Source organism: Anser brachyrhynchus, assembly GCF_964034855.1.
Source record: "Anser brachyrhynchus genome assembly, chromosome: 6".
NCBI lineage: Eukaryota > Metazoa > Chordata > Aves > Anseriformes > Anatidae > Anser > Anser brachyrhynchus.
Genome location: NC_137700.1, coordinates 35170520 through 35191722, shown reverse-complemented (window position 1 = coordinate 35191722; position 21203 = coordinate 35170520). Strand labels below are relative to the sequence as shown.

The 21203-nt window shown below is 40.6% G+C and overlaps 1 protein-coding gene across 5 annotated transcripts in view; it reads left to right on the top strand.

Moving 5' to 3' along the window:
* Positions 1 to 9058: 9058 nt before the first annotated feature.
* GPAM (glycerol-3-phosphate acyltransferase, mitochondrial) overlaps positions 9059 to 21203 on the top strand; it is a 30971-nt gene continuing 18826 nt past the window's right edge. For 2 of the 5 annotated variants that reach the window (XM_080597998.1, XM_080597994.1), the window contains exons 1-7: positions 9059 to 9300; positions 10647 to 10777; positions 12800 to 12922; positions 15884 to 15957; positions 18312 to 18425; positions 19647 to 19796; positions 20670 to 20766. In XM_080597998.1, the coding sequence (XP_080454124.1) occupies positions 10676 to 10777; positions 12800 to 12922; positions 15884 to 15957; positions 18312 to 18425; positions 19647 to 19796; positions 20670 to 20766 (660 nt within the window). In that variant the 5' untranslated portion in view covers positions 9059 to 9300; positions 10647 to 10675. Of the gene's footprint in view, positions 9301 to 9322; positions 9437 to 9538; positions 9649 to 10389; positions 10550 to 10646; positions 10778 to 12799; positions 12923 to 15883; positions 15958 to 18311; positions 18426 to 19646; positions 19797 to 20669; positions 20767 to 21203 lie in introns of those variants that run through there. The other 3 variants (XM_080597995.1, XM_080597996.1, XM_080597997.1) reach the window with 3 other exon arrangements.

Sequence of the window (21203 nt, the reverse complement as noted above, 5' to 3'; positions counted from 1 at the left end):
GCTTCTTAATGCCTGTTACGAAAGGATGCATAGATTGCAGCTCCATGAGGTATCCTGGACAAATCACTACTGATAAATGTAAGCATGTTTTCAAAAGTTACTCTCGGTTGAAATAATTTTACCTTGATTAAATCGTTCCTACATAAACCAAATGCTTTATTAAATCAGAAGGCCAGTATAAGATCTAATAGGCACCAGAAAACATGTAGCTGTGTTATCCTGTAATGTAGTGCCTGTTATATTTTTGGCATGTAACAGTGTGATGCAGCTCTCCTGGTTTGGGTGGGAGTTTCACCACTGACTTTTGTATTGCCATGTTTTTACCCCAGGGTTTTCAGGCTAGATCATCTGAAACACAGTAACATGTAGGCAGAGAAGACATCAGAAGTCAACAGTCACAAAGTTTTTTTGATTTTATGCTAATCTACTGTGTTAGGCCATTTTCTTTTATTTAATCTAGTTTTAATTAAGCCAAGCTGGCATCTGTACCAGGGAAAGAGTCTAAACATGTCTTGGACATTGCACTAACTACGGAGTTTAGCCTGGAATGGAGAAAACTGAAGAGATTTAAGATTAGGGGGAAATCTGAGTTTAAGAAAAATTAAAAAAAATTAAATCTAAATCAGGATTGTAGACAGGGTTGTAATTTGCAATGTTGTTAACTATAGTAACACTTACCTTCTTTCCTTCTCTGACGTTAATTTAACACTTTCCTGAATGATTAATTTGAATCCCAATAGCAGGCCCCACAAGTTAGATTTAAAGCATTTCTTTACTGCAGCGTCCCATCAGCATATATTTTCTGTTGTGGTCCTCTGAAAATGCACATCTTTCTTTGAGTGGAGCCTTTTTCAGTTGTGAATATCAACTGAACACGTGAATATAAAATGTGTCACATCTATGTTCAGAAGCCATCTTATATATATTTACCAGAGGGATAGATGGAACAGAGAAGTGGAGAGAGTGGGCTGTGCTACTGACAGTGAAGTTGCAAAATGGCATTCAGGCTCTTTGATCATTGGTTGTTCTGCTTCCAGATTTTGCAAGTACAGAGATACAGATAACTTTTTCTCAAGATCAATCTGACCCAGGCTATATGAGATTTAACAAGGCCTAGATTAGAAAATAAATCACGTTTCAAAATATATTGGTTCTCACTTAGAGGGCTGATCATGAACAGATAACTATGTTAGCCCTTGAAATATTAGTTAAAATATGGCGTCTAAGATATTTATAGCTACAATTTGTGATCCTAATGTAAACAAACTATGAAATCTTGCTTCATCTTTCATCACATTGGGATTATTGATGATACCCCCTGGTCCAGATGCACTAATGATCCACCAGAGGGGCTAAAACTGAACAAAGAATGGTCAGAAATGTCTGGATGATCCCATGATAAATCTATTTTTTTTCCCCATAATCCTCTTGAAAGGCTGTTCCAGAAATTACCTCTTAGCTGTATAGGAGCCTTTTCCAGTTTCCAATCTGGCCAGTGCTTACTCATTTGCTTTACGTTGTGCCAATTTTACCTTGTAGCTCACGCTGGCGTACTTCGCTGTACGGTGTTTTCCCTGAGGGATTTCTAGAAAGAAGCCTCCTTCCTGATCATTGTTTTTTTTAGAGTTAATCACCATGAACTTGTAAAGATTATTCTATTAGCCCTCCTCTGTACCTGTTACAGTGGGAAGTCATCTGCTTTGGAGAATGGTAGCTGCACTGAACGTGGTATTGTAGACAAGGTTTTATATCTTTCCTAATAACAACACTTTCCAAATAATGCAGGAATATATTCTAGTTGTGTTTGAAATACAACTTAGATGTGGCACCATGTTAGTTGCTCATGCTATTGTCAACTTAAACCTCAAGGTGTTTTTTGTTTGATTGATCGTTTGTTTGTTTTACCATTTCTAACTTATCACAATGATTTATAGTGAATTTGTTTGTTTCTCAGCGCGCTCTTTCATCCCTTTTATTTTGGCCCCTACATGCATCCAATTTCTGTATAACATTTTTATCCCCATTTCATTGGCATTGCTTCCCATGGTGGTTGTTTGTTGCTTGTATTTTTTTTTTAATTTAACTTAGTTATCACATTCTAAATGTGTATATAAGAAATAATAATAACTGCAAAAAGATATATACGAGAAATGCCACAGGTGAAAATGCACAGAAAATTCATCAACAAGAAAAGCTGGGGAAACAACTCAGCTTGAGTGGTGGAGCTCCGTTTGATCTGGGAGATGCTGCAGTAACTCTCACTGAATATAAGGTAAACAAAAACCCTCCAAAAACATATTTTGCTTTGCTCTTGCTATGGAGAGAGAAATAAAGAGGAAAGTGCAGAATAAACATGGTTCCTAAATCCGAAAGACCTGTGGAGCGACTCAGTCCTAAGCCCACAAAGAGCTTTACAAAACCGCCCTGTCACGCTATGCACCATGTAATTTTCCTGAAGCAATGGTTGACCATGTACAAAATACCAAGCTAGTAATATGCACTGACCTTTGATAAAGTGGAAAGGACAGAGCTGCAAAAATATCATTTATTTACAAGAGAAGATATTCAAGAATTCTGCTATTCCAAGTGAATATCCAGGAATAATTAAGCAATTTAATAGTCTAGGGTACATGCATAAAAGATTTCTGATGTCAAAAAGGTATAAGGAGCTTGGGAAATTACTAGGTTATGCTTCAAGCATTTAAAAAAAAGAAAAAATGAGTAGGATTTTATCCTGTTGCGAGATGAATATCTGTTATTTAATAACAGAAAGTTACACTTTTGCCCGGTCAATCAGTATTATTTTCATCAAATGCTTACTGATAGCTTGTGAAATCTGGCAGTAGAGTACAATTGTTGGCCTAGGCATAGGACTCAAGAATATTTTTCTGCAGTTTCCAGATCCAGAACACACATAAATGTGAGTAGGAAAAATGCTTTTGCTTGGGAAACAAACTGTGGGAAAATTTCTCAACATGATTGGAATGTCAGAATAGAAATGTAACAACCAGTGAAGCCAGATTAGTGCAAAGAAAAGGCCCAAGGCAAAAAAAAACACAACACAACTCATCAGTGTTCTTAGTCAATTTTGTAGTGCTGAAACAAAATGTATAGCTTCCTTTTTGTTTATTTTTTTGTTGTTTATAGATAAAATTGCAATAATGTAAAATTATAGATATATATGACAACCTGAAGCCTAGAGACCTTGTATTTTTCCGTCAGACTGACCTCCAAAAAAAAAAAAAAAACCAAGAAATACGTCTAGACAACTACGGAAAGTTCAGGTTTACTTTTTGCAGAACCAAAATCAGTGAACTCCTTTTTTTTTGCCCAGCTAAATTGGGCAGAGGGTTGTGGGGAGCTTGCATTTTGGAGATGGCTCTGCTCACCTGCAGAACAGATAATCAAACAGGAGACTGTAAAATATGGGGGCGATGACTTCTTCACTGGAATGTATCGAATCACAGAATATCCTGAGTTGGAAGAGACCCACAAGGATGATCAAGTCCATGTGGCAGTCTGCGTCAGGACCACTGCACCAGATCAGAACAGACCCCATAGACCTCTCGAGGTGTTTGCAGAAGATGTCCCAAAGATTCTGACACAATCTCCCAACCAACGAGTCTTATGGCTTTCACGTCAGAAGCGTTAAGCCTCTCCTGTGGCCACATGGCAGCACCTATGACTTGACACCAGCCTTGTCAGTGCAGTACCACCTCTCCCATGCCTGGGGATGTGATGGCCAGTGGCAGCAGCTCCATGGCTAGTGTCCGACACCAGGGCTCCGGGCTGGGAGACCTTGGTGGCTGAGGTCCCGAATACCCATAACACAGGGCAGGGGTGTGACATCGTGTGATTGAAACCCCGTGTCATAATCTGTTGTAAAAACTCTTCTGCACTGGTGGTTGGAATAGCTGTCTGTGATCCAGACTTCCAATATCCACAGTGCTTTAAGTTGTGAGACGTGAAAAGCCCTTCTAAAGCCACCTGCTGCAGAGCAGAGCCCACCTCAGCAGTAAAACCTACCTCGTTTGGAGATACTGATAAAAGATTTGCCTAGCATCGCAGGATAATTACGGGTTGTGTTATTCAAGAACAATTTGCCATCCCTCAAGGATTAGTCACAGCGAATTTGATAAGATCACGATTTTGTGATTTATTTTTATGCTATGCTTTTTATTTATTTTTATATATATATATATATATTTTTTTCTCCTCCAAAATGGTCCTCACTGCCCTCAACTCCCAGATTTCTTTGATTTCTTTATTTCCATTTCTTGGTTGTTTCTTTGGAGGGTGAGAGTGCAGCTTTGCATTCTTAGAGATGGAACCAAATGAGAGGAAATTGGCCTTCTCACTGTCTTCTGTGGGGGACTTGGCAACAAGTAAAAGTCCTTTGGGCTTGACATAAAATAAAGCCCTTAGTGGAACTTGAAATATCTACAGAAACAAAGCTGACTTTATCCTTTATATAACAGAGTTCTACACACACAATGATTTTAATGATTTACAAATGCATAATATTTTTGATGTATCCCACAGTATTTAAGACCAATATACAATAAATCAATGTTTCATCTTTGTTATTTTTGAGATAAAATCAACTTTGCAAATGTCCTCCACAAGCAAAAGCAGAGAACTGAAATACCTGCTCTTACAAAATGCACCCCTTATTCACCACAGGTATGGGGAAGCTTGAATTGTTATGCTAGAAAATTGCTTGAGGTCTGAGCGTGGGAGAATCTTGTTCCAAATTCTGTCAGTAAGTGTCCCTAAATTAATAATGCTGGCAAATTCATTTGGATACTTAAGATTTTCTGATTTGTAGGTAATACAAGTATGTGTGCAATTGCTTGATAGATAAATGGTGCTATGTTGTCTGAAAGTTTAAAAGCTAGTTATACTGGTTTTAATCCAATAATGCTTTCCGTTAGAACAAAAACCATTTTTGTACTATGTGAATTCCAAATTCAAGGGAAAAACAAGGAGCAGCTTGGGCTGAAATGCCTTTATCTTTTCAAGTAGCAAATATGATATTTGAATGAGAAGAAATTACAGAATCACAATGTGCTGTATTACATCGGAGAGAGTCACTGTGCTCTTAATGAATTTTGCTCTTGTTCTCGAGATAAGGGAGATGAAATAGATGAGAAGAAATCATTTGTCCTGAAAGGAGATATAAAGTATGGCCAAACCATTTCTATGTACAATCTTATCAGTCCATTTCATGGCCATTTGCCATTCTCAAATGCTCTTAGTATATTGTATACCAAAGAAAATACTGCTGACATCGAGTCCTGCGACTGCCAAATTGCATATTCATTATTGTTCATAGTCACGTGAGGTCAAGTCCGGTCGCTGCAAACAATGAATCTTTGTCTGTGTCTTTATTCCCTCCTCATGCAGTTTTTGGTTTCCTAACTTTTGTAGCGCTCCCTGGGCTGAAAGTTTCTTTTTAAAGAGGATGCTGTGTACTCTTTTGTAAACGTGTCTCCATTACTAAAAGTGACATCATGGGAATTGCTGAAGGCGAGCTGGGCTGCAGGGCACGGGTAGCCACGATGTAAAAGAAGTCCTCCTCTTCCCAGCTCCCCCTTTGCCCCCACAGCATCCTGTAGCAAACAGGTACTTTGTTGCACTCCGCTGGACGCTTCTTGAGGAATGTGAATGTTGGAAGGAGTAATCCTTAGTGACAAAAAATGAATCCTACCAGCTCGTTCTCATTTGCAGGCAGCTATGCACAGTGGTTTGCAGCTTGTTCATGGAGAGCCAGGGATCTGTTGGTTTGCCATAAAATGCAAATTACCTTGCTGGACTCATAGGCGCAGTAAACACCTCAGTTTAAGTTTAAAAAGATGTATTGCAAAACTGAGGCGAGCTCCCACTCCTACAGAGGTCAGTGGCAAGCCTCCCATTGACTTCAATAGCGGCCGGGCAGAGTCCCTGTTTTCTGGAAGCAAAGCTCAGCAGTACTTGAGTTTTTTGGAGCACATGCAGCTCTCAAAGCCTGTTCCTTTACAGCATTCCAAATTTTTTTCCCATTTGCCTGATTCCATGGCAACACATCAGCACCAAGCCCTGAATACTGAAACGAGATTTTACTAGTAAGCCTGAGGATTTATACAAGTGTATCCTGTAAAAAGATCTTGCTGAGCTGCAGCTGCCATTGGACTAATTCTTTATCCTTTTCAGATGAGTGGCAAAATTATCTGTGGATTTATTTTACAATAAGCCAAGAATTTGCTAAGGTTAGAAAAACAAGGACACTGCTTTAAAATCATACCAGAAACAAATTATTATTATCATTATTATTACACACAAGCAGTATGTTTAAGTAAAATACAATATTTATTTGCTATTTTTTCAAAACTGTTTAGAGAACTGCCTAAGCAGTCTACTCATAAATGATACTAATGCAGACTCTAGAAATTGCAAAAAATGAAGACAATGTCATTGAGGTTTTGTTCTGTTATCTGTACTACTTCTATCAAAGAAATAACCACTTTCCAACCTGGAAAAGGATCCATATTAGATTCTGAATGCACTACAGTTCATCTGTTAGAGGGATGTGATGCAGACCAGCCCTGTGTGCTCCGTGGCTGGGAGTTTGCTCAGGGTTACATCATAGCATGCCGAAACTGAGTGCACTGTTTGATCCCATATTTTGACACTAAAAACTGTGCGAAAGGGGAAAAAATATCAAAGCAATTCCATACCTAGAGAAGGTAAAATTGCATGTAAGAAATACAAAGGGTCTTTTATAATGTAAAGTACCTACTTGGACATTCCCAAGTAAAAATACAAATGCAATGGAGCAACAAAATGATTAGTCAGCACTAATTACAATTTTAACTGTTTTACGTTTGTTGCATTTTCTTGAACTCTAGATATAAGCATTCACTGCCATCTCTGTTTTATTCAGCTGTCACACGATCTAGCTGTTGAATCGTTTCCTCCAGAGTGATTTTTTTTTTTTTAGAGCAGCTCTGCCCCATTAGCCGCAGCTCGGGGTGCCTCATTGCGCCTCATCCACCCAGCCCGGCCCGTCCTAGACACTGTGATCAGAATGAGGCGGCAGCATTACACTGGGACCACAGCTGTTGTGATGAGCTCTGTATGCAAGGAGAGTTACCACAATAAGTGATGCAATGCTGGATTTCACTTTTCTGAGCAGTGTTCAGAGCCTCCCCTTTGGATGCAGCTTTCCCCCCTCAGGCCTGACCGGCTGGACCCAGGGCACCCCAGGGAGGCAGTGAGGTGCTCGTAATGCAAGCGGAGCTGGGCTGAGGTCAGTAACTGAGTCACTGGTCTGACAGAAGTGCTCTGACTCGATCGATGAAACCCTTATGTATTTTCTTTTCATATAGACAGCCTCCTAGGCTAGACTCAGATTAGCGAAGCAGTTACAAATCCATTTAGCTTCAGCAGGCACAAACGAAGGCGGAATCTGCCCTCCCTTTCTCGCTGACCTTCAGTAAATCTATTCGGGAAGAAGTTGGTATGAAGTCAAATTCTTTGTTACAAAGCTGGTCAGCTATGGGCTTGTAATTCCAAAGTGGCCAGAGACGCTGGCTGTGATGCCTTTGGGAGACCAGAACTTGTAAGGGGGTGTTTGGCACTATCTGAGCTAATCATCATGAGAACTGACACACACAGCGCTAACCAAGGCTGGAATTCTTGGCCTCGATGATGAGAAAACGGGGAGAAAACTTCAGTTGTGAATGTGCTGGGAGAAATACAGTTGGGGATTGTCCTTCTGCTATACAAAATACAACACCCTAGGAGGTGGTGCTTTTCTATATGCTGTGCACTAGTGCTGCGCTGTGTCTTATTGCAGAAACACAATCTTTTTAAAAGAATTGTGTGTTTTATGAGATCACATATTTGTTGTGGTTTGAAAAGTAGGTGTAAACTCCAAAGCCCACCTTACAACAAATAGAGTATCTTTCCTTGCTAAGCAGGGATCTAAAATCTCTTCTGGCCCATAAGCTGTAGAATACTTTTAAGAAAGCATTTTTTTTTTTTTTTAAAGAATAGTAAATATTCTCCTCAGATAGTCACTGGAAATGGGGCAATTTACAAATGCATGTAGCAGTTTGGTTTTCTGTCTATCAAGTCTCGCACATTTCATTTAAGTGTGAAAAGCATGGGTAATTCCCATTTGTCCTAAGTTTGAAGTGGCATCTAGAAGGAGAATACGTCCTTGGGTGACTTAAAAAAAAAAGACTGTAAATGGGATATTTGCATAGCATAAAATGATTTATTATTTTTTGTCACTTTATACCTGTATTGCTCTGTATTAAATATCAGTGCAGGCTCAAAGAAGAAACGTAGATACAAGCCTTTCCACAGGCATGTAGCTCAAACTAAGCCCCAGAAACGCTATCTTTAAATAGCCCAAGACTGCCAAAGCCAAGACATGCTATTAGTCCATGTTTGTTTATGTGCAGCAATCTCTATCAACATTTACTTTTGCATTCAGCAAAAGACAAACTGGCAGCGCCGCAAGGCCAGGTAGGCAGATCGATACCTGTCCCGAATTTTCTGCAATTGTTCGAATTTCAACAGCTCCGAGCCGCTGTACACCCATACAAACACGCTTTTACGTGTTATTTTTTTCAGGGTTTTTATTTTAGCAGCCCTAATCGGAGAGAAAAGGAGCCGGGAGGAGGGGGGGGTATGAAGGCAGCGTGGCGGTGGAGCCGGCTGCCGGGAGGCTGCCCAGCGACCCCGGGGAGGCCGGGGTGGCGGCGGGCGGCGACATTTGGCCCGAAGGGGACGGGACCGGGGACCCCCGGAGCCCCCTGAGGCGGTGCGGAGACGGGACGCAGCGGGGCTCGCTGAAGGGAGCCGCGGCGGCCGGGCGGGCCCGCGCCATGGCGGCGGGCGCTCAGGAAATCGCGTCAGGCCCGGCGCCGCCGGGCGGGCAGGGGGCAGCGGCCGTCGCCGAGCCCTCGCCGCGGGTAGCGACCGGGGTCGAAGCCGGAGCCGGGTCCGGGGCTGCTCCCCCCGGTGGCTGCGGGGCGAGGGCGGGCAGCAGGGGGCGGTCCGGCGGCGGCGGCAGCGGGCGGCTCGGAGCCGCGTGGGCGCGGAGGCTCTGCCCGGCGGGGGCCACCCCCGGCGGCGTCCCGGTGCCGGTGCCGGCCCCTTGGCAGCAGGCGGGGACGCGGCACCCCCGGTGGCGGCGTGAGCGGGAGCAGAGCTCGGGAGAGCGCCGGGTCCTTGCGCCCAGCCCCGCGGGGATGGCGGCCTGCGGGCGGCTCGCAGCCTGAGCCTGGCGGCGCGGAGCGTTCGGCCGAGGTACGTGCCACGTTGGTAGCGCCCGAGCAGGCTGTGAAATACCGGGATACGGGTTTTAAAGGCCGTTTACGTACGCAGGTGCAGCCAAGGTCACCTTGAGCATGATTTGAGGACACGCTTCGGTTGAATTCTTTAGGTATTCAGGGACTCTTTTTTGTATTTATTGTGTAGTTTGAGTATTGATGTGCTTTGGTAAAAAAAAAAAAAAAGGCAAATGAAACTTAAGAGTCAGCCAAGAAGAGGTTCCCTTATGTACTCAGGTTGTGTAACGATGCCCGGGTGCGAGGCTGAGCGTGCTCCGGCTGCAGTTTGTGCCGGGAGCCCGCCGCGTGCACCTGGTGCGGGCAGGTACTGCCAGAGGGTCGGGGTGCCGGGGAGGGGGGCGAGGGAGGCACGGTGCGGGGCTCAGGTTCTGTTGGGCCTTGCTCCTGCAGATCTTGGAGGGGAACGGTCTCGCTTCGGGATGGCTTGCAGCTGGGCTGTAATGTGTCATTGCAGGGGCAGATGCAGGAGGCAGAATTGCCGCTCTGTGTTTTACTTCTAGATAAAAGCGCTGGGATTCCTCTTTTGATGGGACATTAAAGCAAAACAGTTTAACGTGTAGACTTTTGTAGATATACAATTCTAAGCTGTTTTGGTATGCTTGGCCTCCTTTTTTTTGTTTGTTTGAGGGAGAATTATTTACCTTGCTCGCTATACGAAAGATAAAACGTCCATTTTAAAATAATTGTGCAATTTTAGACCTCTTCAGTGCTTTTTAATCCAGCGAGCCCGTAACGTCACTGATGTCAGCAGCACGTTCAGAATTAGAGGTGTGCTTTGCACGGAGCACTCCTCCGTCCGAGGAGGTTGTAAACTGGTTTGACTGCAGCTAGACCAGGCACATAAAATTTACTGTGGGGTAGGATTGGGAGAGAACATAAAGGAAATTTTATCAAATTGATTGGTGTCCTTCAGAAGCAAATGATGAAAGAATGAGGTCATGTAGTGCAAGAGAATAGTAAACTTTTAAAAGCGGCTGAAATGTCCTTTGTATCCTTGTTGCCAAATGGTTTAATCCACGCACTGAAGAACAGTGGAAAAGCCTAAGGGGGCTGCGTTGAGCTGTAATGGGAAGAGGGGAAGGGAAGGAAAAACATGCACACAGCAGATTGGTATACCACGTTCATGAAAATCGAATGTGGTGGGTTAAATCCTGCTGGTTTCTGACTGTAGTGAAACTTCTTCAGAATCTAACTTTTACTGAAAGGTGCAAAAATACCTGTTAGCTAATTAATTGTTAGATGCCCATCCCTGAAACGATATATACATGAGTATTTTATAAACAAATATATATTATTTTACAGCTTCTGATCTTCAGTTCAACTCGTGTGTCATGGATGAAACTGCGTTGTCCCTTGGAACGATAGATGTTTCTTATGTGTCCACCTCAGCAGAGTGCAGCGTCGGTAGATGTAAGCATTCCAATGAAGAATGGGTAAGTAAAAATTGTCAATGTGGCTGGCCGTGTTTACCTTTTGTTTTCTTGTTTTTGTATGCAAGTTGAAAGTGGACTTTTTTTTTTAATCATCTCTAGTGTGTGATACAGTTTTGGTTTTAATATAACATGAAATGTAAGGAAGAACAAACAGTTCAGTGCTGTGCCAAAGACTAATGTTGCTCGATAGGGAGAATCTTCATATTGAACTCTATTCGTAGTCTCACAGTCTACTGCTGTGTTGTTAGTAATCATTTTATATAATAGTAGACGTGCAGAATTTCATTCTGTAGCAGACTGAGGTCAAACAGAAAGTCAAACAGAAAGCTGGTTCCTGTTCCAAAAGAGGTACTTCTTTGAAACGTGCAAGGGAAAAGGAGCATGAGGCTAAAGATGCACGGTGATGTAACCGCTAGAGTTGGAGCTATTCATGCAGTACAGCAGGCAGAGGAAACTTGGTGGATATAAATAAGGAGCCTATTAAAACTCGGTGTCCTCTGTTGAGTGAGTCTGGGGATTTGGAGGAGACAAAGGGGGAAGGAACGGAGAGGGTTGGGTGAAGCACAAAGCCACATGGGGACGAGCTGAGTGCTGGTTGGTTTAGAAGCATAGGTCAGGAGGAATTAGGCACTGCTCTGGAGAGGAGGAGTTTGAACTTGGTACAGAAGAAGGGTTGGAGACATGGTCAGAGTTGAGGAAAAGGACAGATGTCCTCGCAGCTGGGTTTTGGATCTAGCTAGGAGTAGGATACATTACACAGCAGGCTGCGGTAACAGAGAGATCTGTGAGAGAGCAGGATATAGGCAGGCAAGCAAAAAAGATAACAAAGGTTTTGTAAGAAAGTGGTGGTAAGTTTGGTCAGAGCTTGGAGGCAAGCAGAAGCATTTTTGCTGCAAAGTTGGCTAATGAGGAGTTAGCATTACTGAGGGTGATAGAGAACGGAGCGGGCCAGGCTTAGCATTTTGGTGCATATTTATTTCAGTTAAAGAGTTAGCCTTGGAGTAAGTGCAAATTCATACAGCTTGCCAGATGTGATATGTGCATATTTTTATTTTCAGTCATCTTCAGCATTGCTTTTGACTTTCTGGTTGTTTCTCAGTGGGCTGGCTTTCTAGCTGGGTATGTGATAATCTGTATTTGTATTTCTAACCCACGTGCTGGTTTTAAGGTACTGGTTCTACCATGCTTCTCTTCCATTTGGACGTGCTATTTTAAACATATTTCTGTTTACTTTGCTATCTTTTCATTTTGGTTTGTTTCTGTGGCTTCCCTTTTTTAAAAAACTTTACAGTAGTTGGTTTAGAAAATCTGAGTCCAGTGGACCTGATGCTTATGCTCAGGGAAGCAATAATGCAGTAGACTTTAATGGGAACAGCCAATGTCTTTGTAAATCTTGTAGTTAAGTATATTTTTGTTGTGTCCTAACAAACAGAACATGTTCTGTGAATGCACTTCTGATTTTTTCCATTCTGTAATCTTATCCTAACACTGGAGAAAACACTGTGGTTCCTTTTTCATGTTGCTTTGAATAAAACTGCCGAAGAACAGCCTACAGAGTCAATGGAGTTAATGTTTCATGTATATTCAAATTGCAGTTTTACAGGGTGTTGTCCAGTAAAAGCTTGAAATGCAGTGCTCATTTTATGAGCACCTATACATTAGAGTGTAATTTACAGTTAAATTCGTCACCTTTTCTCAGCTGTCAATTTCATTGCTATTTCGTATTAGAGTTATTATTTTAAAATTTCACACATCAGCAAATGCTGCAATGTTTAAGATATACAAGTACAACACAATGTTTTTGCTTTTGTTTTTGTTTTTTGTTTTTAAATCACATCATTTGGAGATGATATAATTTGTTTTAGAAAAAAATCTTTAAAAAATAAGTATTGGTTTCAGGATTTTTTTTTTTTTTGTGATAATTTTGTGTGTGTTTCTGGCAGCACCTCTAATAAAAAGTTTTCAAATACCCATTAAAACATATATTGCTGGATATTGACGTGGTGTTCTTTTGTTCCATAGGGAGAGTGTAACTCTAGGCCTCCTCTCTTCCGATCTGCCACTTTAAAATGGAAAGAAACTCTACTGAGCAGAAAAAGGCCATTTGTGGGACGATGTTGCTACGTATGCACTCCCCAGAGCCGGGTAAGAAGATTACAGGCTGGATGATGTTTGACAATAATGCGTAGTTACAGTGTAATGAAGTTTCAGTAGTTTTCGTACTTTCAGAATTAAGGTCAGAATGTTCTTACTTTGTAAAGGAATATAGTTTTTCTCATTTGTTTGTGGTTATATTTTCTTTTTCATGGAATTAATGGATGACACAGATCTATTGTGATGCTTTGTCTCCCGCTTTTCAGTGCGGACTTACTCCGTGCACAAAACTGTCCAGCTCTTCAGAATTAGCACTGTGAAAATGTATGGAAAAAATTATCTGCTCTACTGGGTTAGTAATGGGAATTTGGTGCTTACAAAAGTGTTAAGGCTTATTTTTAGGATACTTAATTCTCTATCCACACAATAGGCACAGTTTTGAAAGTAAGCAATATACTTCCCTTCAAACTTGAAGAGATCAATCCTGTGCTTGAGAAGACAGCTTGGTTTTCTGTACCCAAATAGTTCTTGGCTTGTCTGCCCATCCTGGCAGCAAGATGTGCCAGTTACAATGGCGGGGATATTTGTCTGCTGGGAACAGCATCAAGAGGGTGGCACTAGAGACATTGTGCCAGCTGATTTAAAATGTGACCTTTATTGAACTGCATTGAGCAGGTTTTCTGTAGGCTGAAGATGTAAAATGCTGATAAATGGCATAATGTAGTGCGCAACAAGTTCATCATCTGCCTTGACTGTGTGTACACCGCAGGCTTTACGTTGCACTCAGCTACACCTGCACTGAGCTCCAAAATTGGCCAGACTGAAATGAAAATTTGCCTTTTCCTTTGACTAAGGAAAAGTTGTTATTTCACTTTATTACTATGCCAAAATAGAAAGCTGCAGCAATGATACACAAATGTGGGATAGAAATCCAAATGTGCTGTGAAGAGTATGTACGATACGGGCAGCAAGACAGGCAATTAGAGAAACTGGGACTGCTTCTAACAAACAGTGGAGTGTTTTGACTTGTAAAAAGGTGTGTAGTGACTAGGGCCATTATGCATTTAGTCATTAGGCTATTAGTAATTAGGCTATTCCTCTCAAGTTGGGGATTACACTTTAAAAAGAAAGATCTTGTTCTGTATTTTGTCCGTTTAGTAAGAAATGACTAGTCCTGAGATCTCACTTAGGAACGAGGCATGACCTGATAAAGTCCTTCTTTGCGTTATGCCCCAGGAAGATACCGTTCTTGCCGCAGACAATAACAAACCAGATCCTCTCATTAGAGTCCACCTGTTTCACTTTTTTTGAGCTGCCTGTTTAGTTAATTATCTCAAGGAAAAGGGATAGATGAGCAAGACAGATTTCCTTAGTGAGCTGGCCAAGCTAGCACCTTGCTGGTGCTATAAGTGGCAAGTCTTTTCTCTCTTACATTCTTCCTGCTCTCCTGTGGCTGATAAAAGTTCACCAACCAAGCAGAACTACCTGCTTTATTTATTTAGTCTGCGTCTGTCTTAGTTTTCTGCCTTACCCGAATGAATTTGGCTCATTAAGGGGTCTGATATTCATCAGTGCTAGTGGTGATGTAAGTTACGAGGTGGGGAGGTGGTGGGAAAGAGTAGGGCATGGCAGTGTGGGAGCTGGGCAGCTCCCTTGTGGTGCAGAGCTGGGAGATTAGCTCACTTCATCTCACAGAACCACATCTTCTGCCTGCCAGAGGATCAGAGCAGAATTAAACAAGGAAAAGCTGAAGTGTGACAAGGCACCTGGAGGATGGATTTCACAGGGCAAGTTTATAGCCCAATGGTTAGAGCATCGGAGTGGACTCAGGTGTTCGTTGATGCATCCTCAGATTTGTTGCTGATTTTTGGGAGACCAAGAAGTTGTCATAGTGCACAAAATTATGAGTGAACATTGTGAGAAATTGCTATTAATTGAAGGTTTCCATTTAAGTGCCTAAAGTTACAGTTTGTTGATTGTATGTACTACACAGCTGTGCTTTAACACGGGGCAAGAGTGTTTGCTCCCACTGCAGTGTGTAATTTCTACCTGATTTGCAAATGACACGGGACACTCATGTTTTTCAATATGTGGCAAATGAAGTATCCTAAACAAACTACAAACAAATAAGGCTCTTATCTGTCTCCCATTGCAAAAGTGGTAGTGAGGCTGTTCTGTAGCTTTGCTGTTGCTGGTAACCATCTTTCTCCTTAACTTCCCAGTCTTTGACTTCCTGGAAATGCACAATCCCAGTGACTTTACCTATAATTTCCTGTCGGCGTGGTACCAGTTTTAAAATTAGTTTCTTTCTGCCCAAATAATATTTAATCTTTTGGTCAAGGTTCTTAGCTGGAAAATGGAAGATTAAAGTTCAGGTCTGCCTGCCAGGGAATGTTTGTTTATCCGAAGTGGAACTGCTCCCAAACTCATCCCAGAGCAGTTAATAGTCTGACAAGGAGAGCCTTTATGTAGGAGGCTGGACTGAGTTTGTTGTTCAGGCAGAGCAGGAATGTGAAGACAGTTTACCACGTAACCATGGATATTCTCACCCCTGGGCTGCTGTTATGTGATGCCTGATCCGCTGTCCAACTGGATGTCACAGGCTGAGTGTAAAAAGGCTCGTGGTTTTACTAATGCTGAGTGTGGTTTAATGAATTTCTGGCTCAAATAAGAGTTCTGTATTGTGACAAGTCCTGGTTTATGTTACACCAGAGTATAATAAAAAAAATCCAGCTTGAAGAAAGTAACCAGAACATTTCTCTGTATGCAGTAAAACCTAGAGAATACACTGAAAGTATTGGAGTTGGGAGTAGTGACTTTCTGAATTTTATTTTCATTTCAAAACATTTTCTGTATACTTTGTAAGGAAATTCAGCACTTCTTTGCTTTGGCTTTTGTTTATAATAGAGGTGAAAAACATTGCATTATTTTTAATGTTATTAGGAATGTAAAGACACAACTATTCTTATATAGAGAAACGGTCTTCCAATCTTCTTCTCCTTGGTTTTACAGGATAACTTCTTCAATGCTAGTATTCCTTCTTTGGGTCTACGTAATGTCATATATATCAATGAAACACATACCAGGTAAAGTAGCAAGTCTTTATTTTTGAAATTCAGTGTGTTCTGTTCTTACAGCAGGGAAATCTCTGGGACAGTCCAGAATGAATGAATATACATTGCAGTCCTGAAATGCAGGAGTTGATGCTGACTTCAGGAAAGTAATATACTTGTAAAATTCGGCTGTGTGCATTTGGGAACAGGACAAAGTCCTTTGGGATGATTGGCAAGGAGTGTAAAGGTCATACCTATTTCACAAAAAAACCAAAGCATTTTTTCCTTCATTGCAAATGGCAGCATCTGTAGTATAATGCTAGAGGAGCTGTTTTATTCCCATACTTAAGAATGACTTCGGGCTGCATTTTAATTTACTGAGCAAATCTGGCTCACAATTTAGGCTTTCACTATTATTACTAATGACAGTTAAATCTGAAAATGTCTTGCTAGACTGTGACTCCTCTGCCTCAGTGGCAGAGTGCAGCTCCTGAAAGATGGTGTATTTGTCATAAATATGAGTATGTATTTTTGTGCTACCTGAATTATATCTTGTGTCCTGGAAGGAAGATTCTGGAAGTACACAAAAATCTTCATTTTGTTCTTTGGAAAGTTAATAATGCTTGCTGAAGTTTTTGCAGTAATCATTAGCATAAGCAGATTCTGCAGTGTTTGTGGAACCAGAGCAAACAAAGAGAGGCCAGCAGCCTGAAAGAAATGAGCCAAAGTGTCTGAGTGGAAGAAAGGCAGTATTGTGCTGTGCTTGAGAGGGAGGAAGCTAATGTTAGAGACTGTTCTTTCTTCAATTTGAATTAATGATTTTTTTTTAAGAGTTGAGTCTGTAGTTTAGAATACAGAAAAATAACTGAAATAGTGTTTGACTTTTTGTATTAGTTTGAGAAGTCTCATCCTTGAGTGGTTTTGAATAGTCAGAGATTCTTAAATTAGAAACATAAGGGCAACAAAATATGGGTTAATGAATAATTCTGAAATAAAATGCCTTTAGCTCAGAATGTTATTAAAATCCTCAATTCTCAGACTATAATGAAGTTTTGAGGTCCCCTGGGGTTCCACAGCAACAGGTGTCTCCATAAGCTTCCTAAGGCCAAGAATTATCAGCGGCCTTTTTCTGAGGTGTGAATATGTCAGTTTTGGTAATTTGGAGCAAGATTCTGAACAAAATAATACATCTTGACTGGATCTACTCTGTGTGTTTTTTCTCATGTCCTTGATACATGATTAGAAAACAAGTTTTTCTAATTGTTTTGCGTTGTGCCTGAGCTTTAAAATGAATACGGAAGCCTTTATACCTTGACAGGTCCCTCTAATAGATGCATGCTCTTAGAATTTGTTCATAGCTACAAAAACTCCTGACAGAAAGAAGCATATCTCCTTCGCTTTGCTTTTTTGAAAAATCAATAAAACTATCTCAAACTCAGGTGGGAATGGGAAAATGGAAAAGCAATTAAAGCAGCATCACCAGTCTACTTTCCTGACAACACGGTTAGCAAAATTCTTTGTCCTTAGAGACAGTCTGAATATTTGTGTAAGTGTTATGTGACAGTATTGATTGCTTGTGCGTATGCACTCATCCCAATTACAGCAGCTGTGGCTAATTCTGTTTGACATTTTGCAGTATGCAAGTTTCTTCTCATCTTTTATAACTGTTTACAACATGTGTAAATACACTGAAATGTGGTAGGGAGGTTTAACGGCCAGCATCGGCAGCTCAGGTGGCCGCAAGGAAGTGAGACCTTGGCAGCGTTTCCATCTGGGGCGAGGACTAGGACAACCAAGGGAGCATCAGCGATACATTGCGCTGCCAGTCCTAAGAACAGGCTTGTTGTAAAGAGGGATGAAAAAAAGGTTGGGCTTTGTATGCTTCAGTAGTTTCCTGTGCTTCTTTCTGTATCCCTGTATTTCTTTCCATGTTGCCCTACTGCTGTGTCCTCAATGGCACTACAGGCAGTTGCTTTCTGTGTCACTTGGTAGAGGCAGGGGACAGAGAAACTGTTAATCAGGCCCCAGACTTTCTGCCTGGTCCCAGCAACATGCTTCCTTCTTTCCTGGATTAACAGCTTCTCACAGTTTTCTCTTCTGCTTTCACAAAGATCTTTCAGCAGTAAAGTGTAAGCTTCAAATATTTCCATGTGTGCAAGGTAATGAAAGAGCATTCCATAATACTGAATAATAATGAATAAGCTCAGGAGTGGTCAGGACTTAAGATACAGAAATATACAGAAAATACAGAAGTTTTTAAGTAGCTCTTTGAAGAACTTTACTTATTTTTGCTTCTTAGTATTTATTTTTGTTTCCTTTTTTTTTTTTTTTTTATGCCAGTAGTTTATTTTGAGGCTGACACTCAAACTTGCTTCATATTTTTGTAGGTACAGAGGATGGCTTGCAAGACGGCTTTGCTATGTTCTTTTTGTGCAAGAGAGGGATGTTCATAAGGGTATGTTTGCGAAGAATCTGACAGAAAATGTGCTGAATAACAGCAGGTAAGATAATGCAAAATATTTTTTTTTGTATGACTGGTACATTATATTATAATCTACGAATTTGGAAACTGACGGCTTTGAAAACCATGCTCTTTAAAATATATTAGAAGATACAGTATCTTTAGCACAGACATTCAGGACTGTGGCTTGCAATTTCAGTTTGAATACTAAGAGGGGAGATTCGTAATTCTTAATCTCCAAATGAATAATGCGTGGCGGGTGGACAGCAGACTCAGTACACAGAAAAATAAATTGCTGCGTGGAAACTCTTCAAACTTTTGTTTATCTAATTCGAGTTAAGTCGTTATTAATAAAGCCATACTATTGTCCTAAAAAATTTTCAGTGTTTCAAAAATAATGGAAAAGTGGCATTTCAGATTACCCTGGTTTATGATGCAACAATAGTGCGAGGCAAAATTGGAAAAAGATTATACAGTGTCTATACCCACTCTTTGGTTTGTAGAGCTTGTTTTCTATTTCATCTACTGCATTTTAAAAGGCATGTTGATCCCCTAATCAGCTAGTAAGGTATCTGTTTTCCATTGACACAGAGAAACACAGCCACATACCCACTCCTCCAGTCTAGTTTAGTCAGAGTACTCTCCTGAATTTTTAATGTTCAAGTCGCATCTGAAGATGATGGTGTTGCTTTTGTAAAACAATGCAGACAACCTCGTGCCACAGTTACGGTGTGTTAATCCACTTAATCTCTCTTACATATGTTTTAAATGGGGAAAACAGCCCATATAAAATTTAGTTACACTTTGTAAAACTGAGATTTCAAGTGGGGAGATCCTGTAGAAATGCAAAATGGGAACTGCATGGATCTGTCTAATGAGGTAAGTGAAATTGTTATGGTAGTAAAAACAAAGCATGAACAAAGAGGAGATTTCAGCTGCGCTTTTTGCAGTTTTAACTTTATTAATCATTTCTGAAATTCAGTGATCACTTAGTATCAGTACCTGTCAAGTGTGTACATACTGTTTTATACACTAAATCTGAGTGCATCCATCCATCATCCACCTCTTTAATTCAGAGCTTAGCAGTACTGAATTAAATTGAATTCATTTGGAATGCACAAAATGTTGGTGTGGCTTTTTATCTTCTTTTATGCCTGCAAATTACTCTGGTAGTAGTATATAGATCATTCCTAGCAGTTATTGTCTGTCTTTAACTCTTCTGTTGCAAAACTGTCTCATAAGTTTTACTTTTTAATGTTAGAGTGCAGAAGGCCATTGTAGATGAAGCTTCTGAACCAAGCGTTCCAGGTAGTTTTGCTCAGACGGATCCTAAAGCTATCAACAAAGTGAAGAAAAAAGCTAGGAAAATTCTCCAGGAAATGGTAGCAAATGTGTCACCGGCTTTAATCAGGTAAGGAAAATGGCTCATCAGCATTGTCAATGGATAGAAGAACAGCCAAGCTGTCTCTGTGTTATACCAGCAAAGCTTGTAACATGTTATTTATAATTAATGAATAATTATTCATAAAAAGTCCTCTTCCATAAAAAGTCCTTTTCACCTAGTGAAATGGTTGTTATTCTTCATTTTCAGGTACAGCAGAAACCCTACCTCTTTTTCAAGGGATAAATCTTATGATGTGATTAAATGCACACGTTTTTTTCTCCCAAAACTAGGCTTGTTGCTAATGCTTAGACCAATATTAGTATCCTTTGTTGTTTGAGGCTGATACAGGCAAGAGCAGCTAGCTGCAGGATCTTAGACTGTGAAAGATCTTTTTTCCAGTAACACATTGAATATCATAGCCTGTAGTTATAAATATCTTAGAGTCTTGTCTTAGATAAAATACGACTTCACTACTGAAGATCAGTTTGCTTCTGTCATGTTCAAAGTCCTTTCACTCACTTTTGTGATGCAAACCGTATCTTTTTTTTGTAACTATATTAAGTTTTCCTACAAGACCAGATTCGCCGTGTCACCTAACATGTTTATCCACGTGCTTAGTTACTGCAATCGATCATAGGACCTCTGTTAGCTTGCCACATACATACCGTAGTCTTTGTGGTGTGAACAGCCTGCACTGCAGTTGACACAACTTCTGTGCCATAATTACAAGAGGCTTTAGTTGATAGGCAAAGACTTGTTAAGCAATCTGATTTCATAGTAAGTTTTTTTGAATATGAAGTAATGAGATTTTATGGCTTTGTCTTTAGTTGTGTGGAAGCAATATAAAAGTGAGGGCAGCAATGAACGAAGTTCTTTGAATTATGTTTGTTCTTTTTCCAGGTTGACTGGCTGGGTGTTACTGAAGTTGTTTAATAGCTTTTTCTGGAATATTCAGATCCACAGAGGTCAAATAGAAATGGTCAAAGCAGCAACAGAGGTAAGGGTGGGGTGGGAAAGAATCTAGTAAGGCATATTTCTGATGGAATTTCTCTTAATGTTTACAGTGCTTTCTCTTTTCAGAAGGGTTCTCCTAAGTCTATGTCATAGCAGATTCTAGACAGATCTCTCTCAGAGCTTGGAAATAATGTTTTTAATTAAATACTATGTTCTTTGAGTTGTGTAACCTAAAATACTATGTCAGCAGTGTCTTCATCTTGGCTTCAGGGTCAGATTTTAACTGTAAGGTTGAATGGTTATCTCACGTAAACCTGCATCCAGCATTATTTCTTTTTCTGTGCTGAGGCAGCCAGTAATAAATCAGTAGGTATGTTTAGGATTTTCAGAATTGCTCTTACCTTAATTTGGAATAAAAAACTTTAAGAACTTGTCTTCCTTGTTAGCAATCTATTGCCAGTCCTTCAATATTTACTGAAA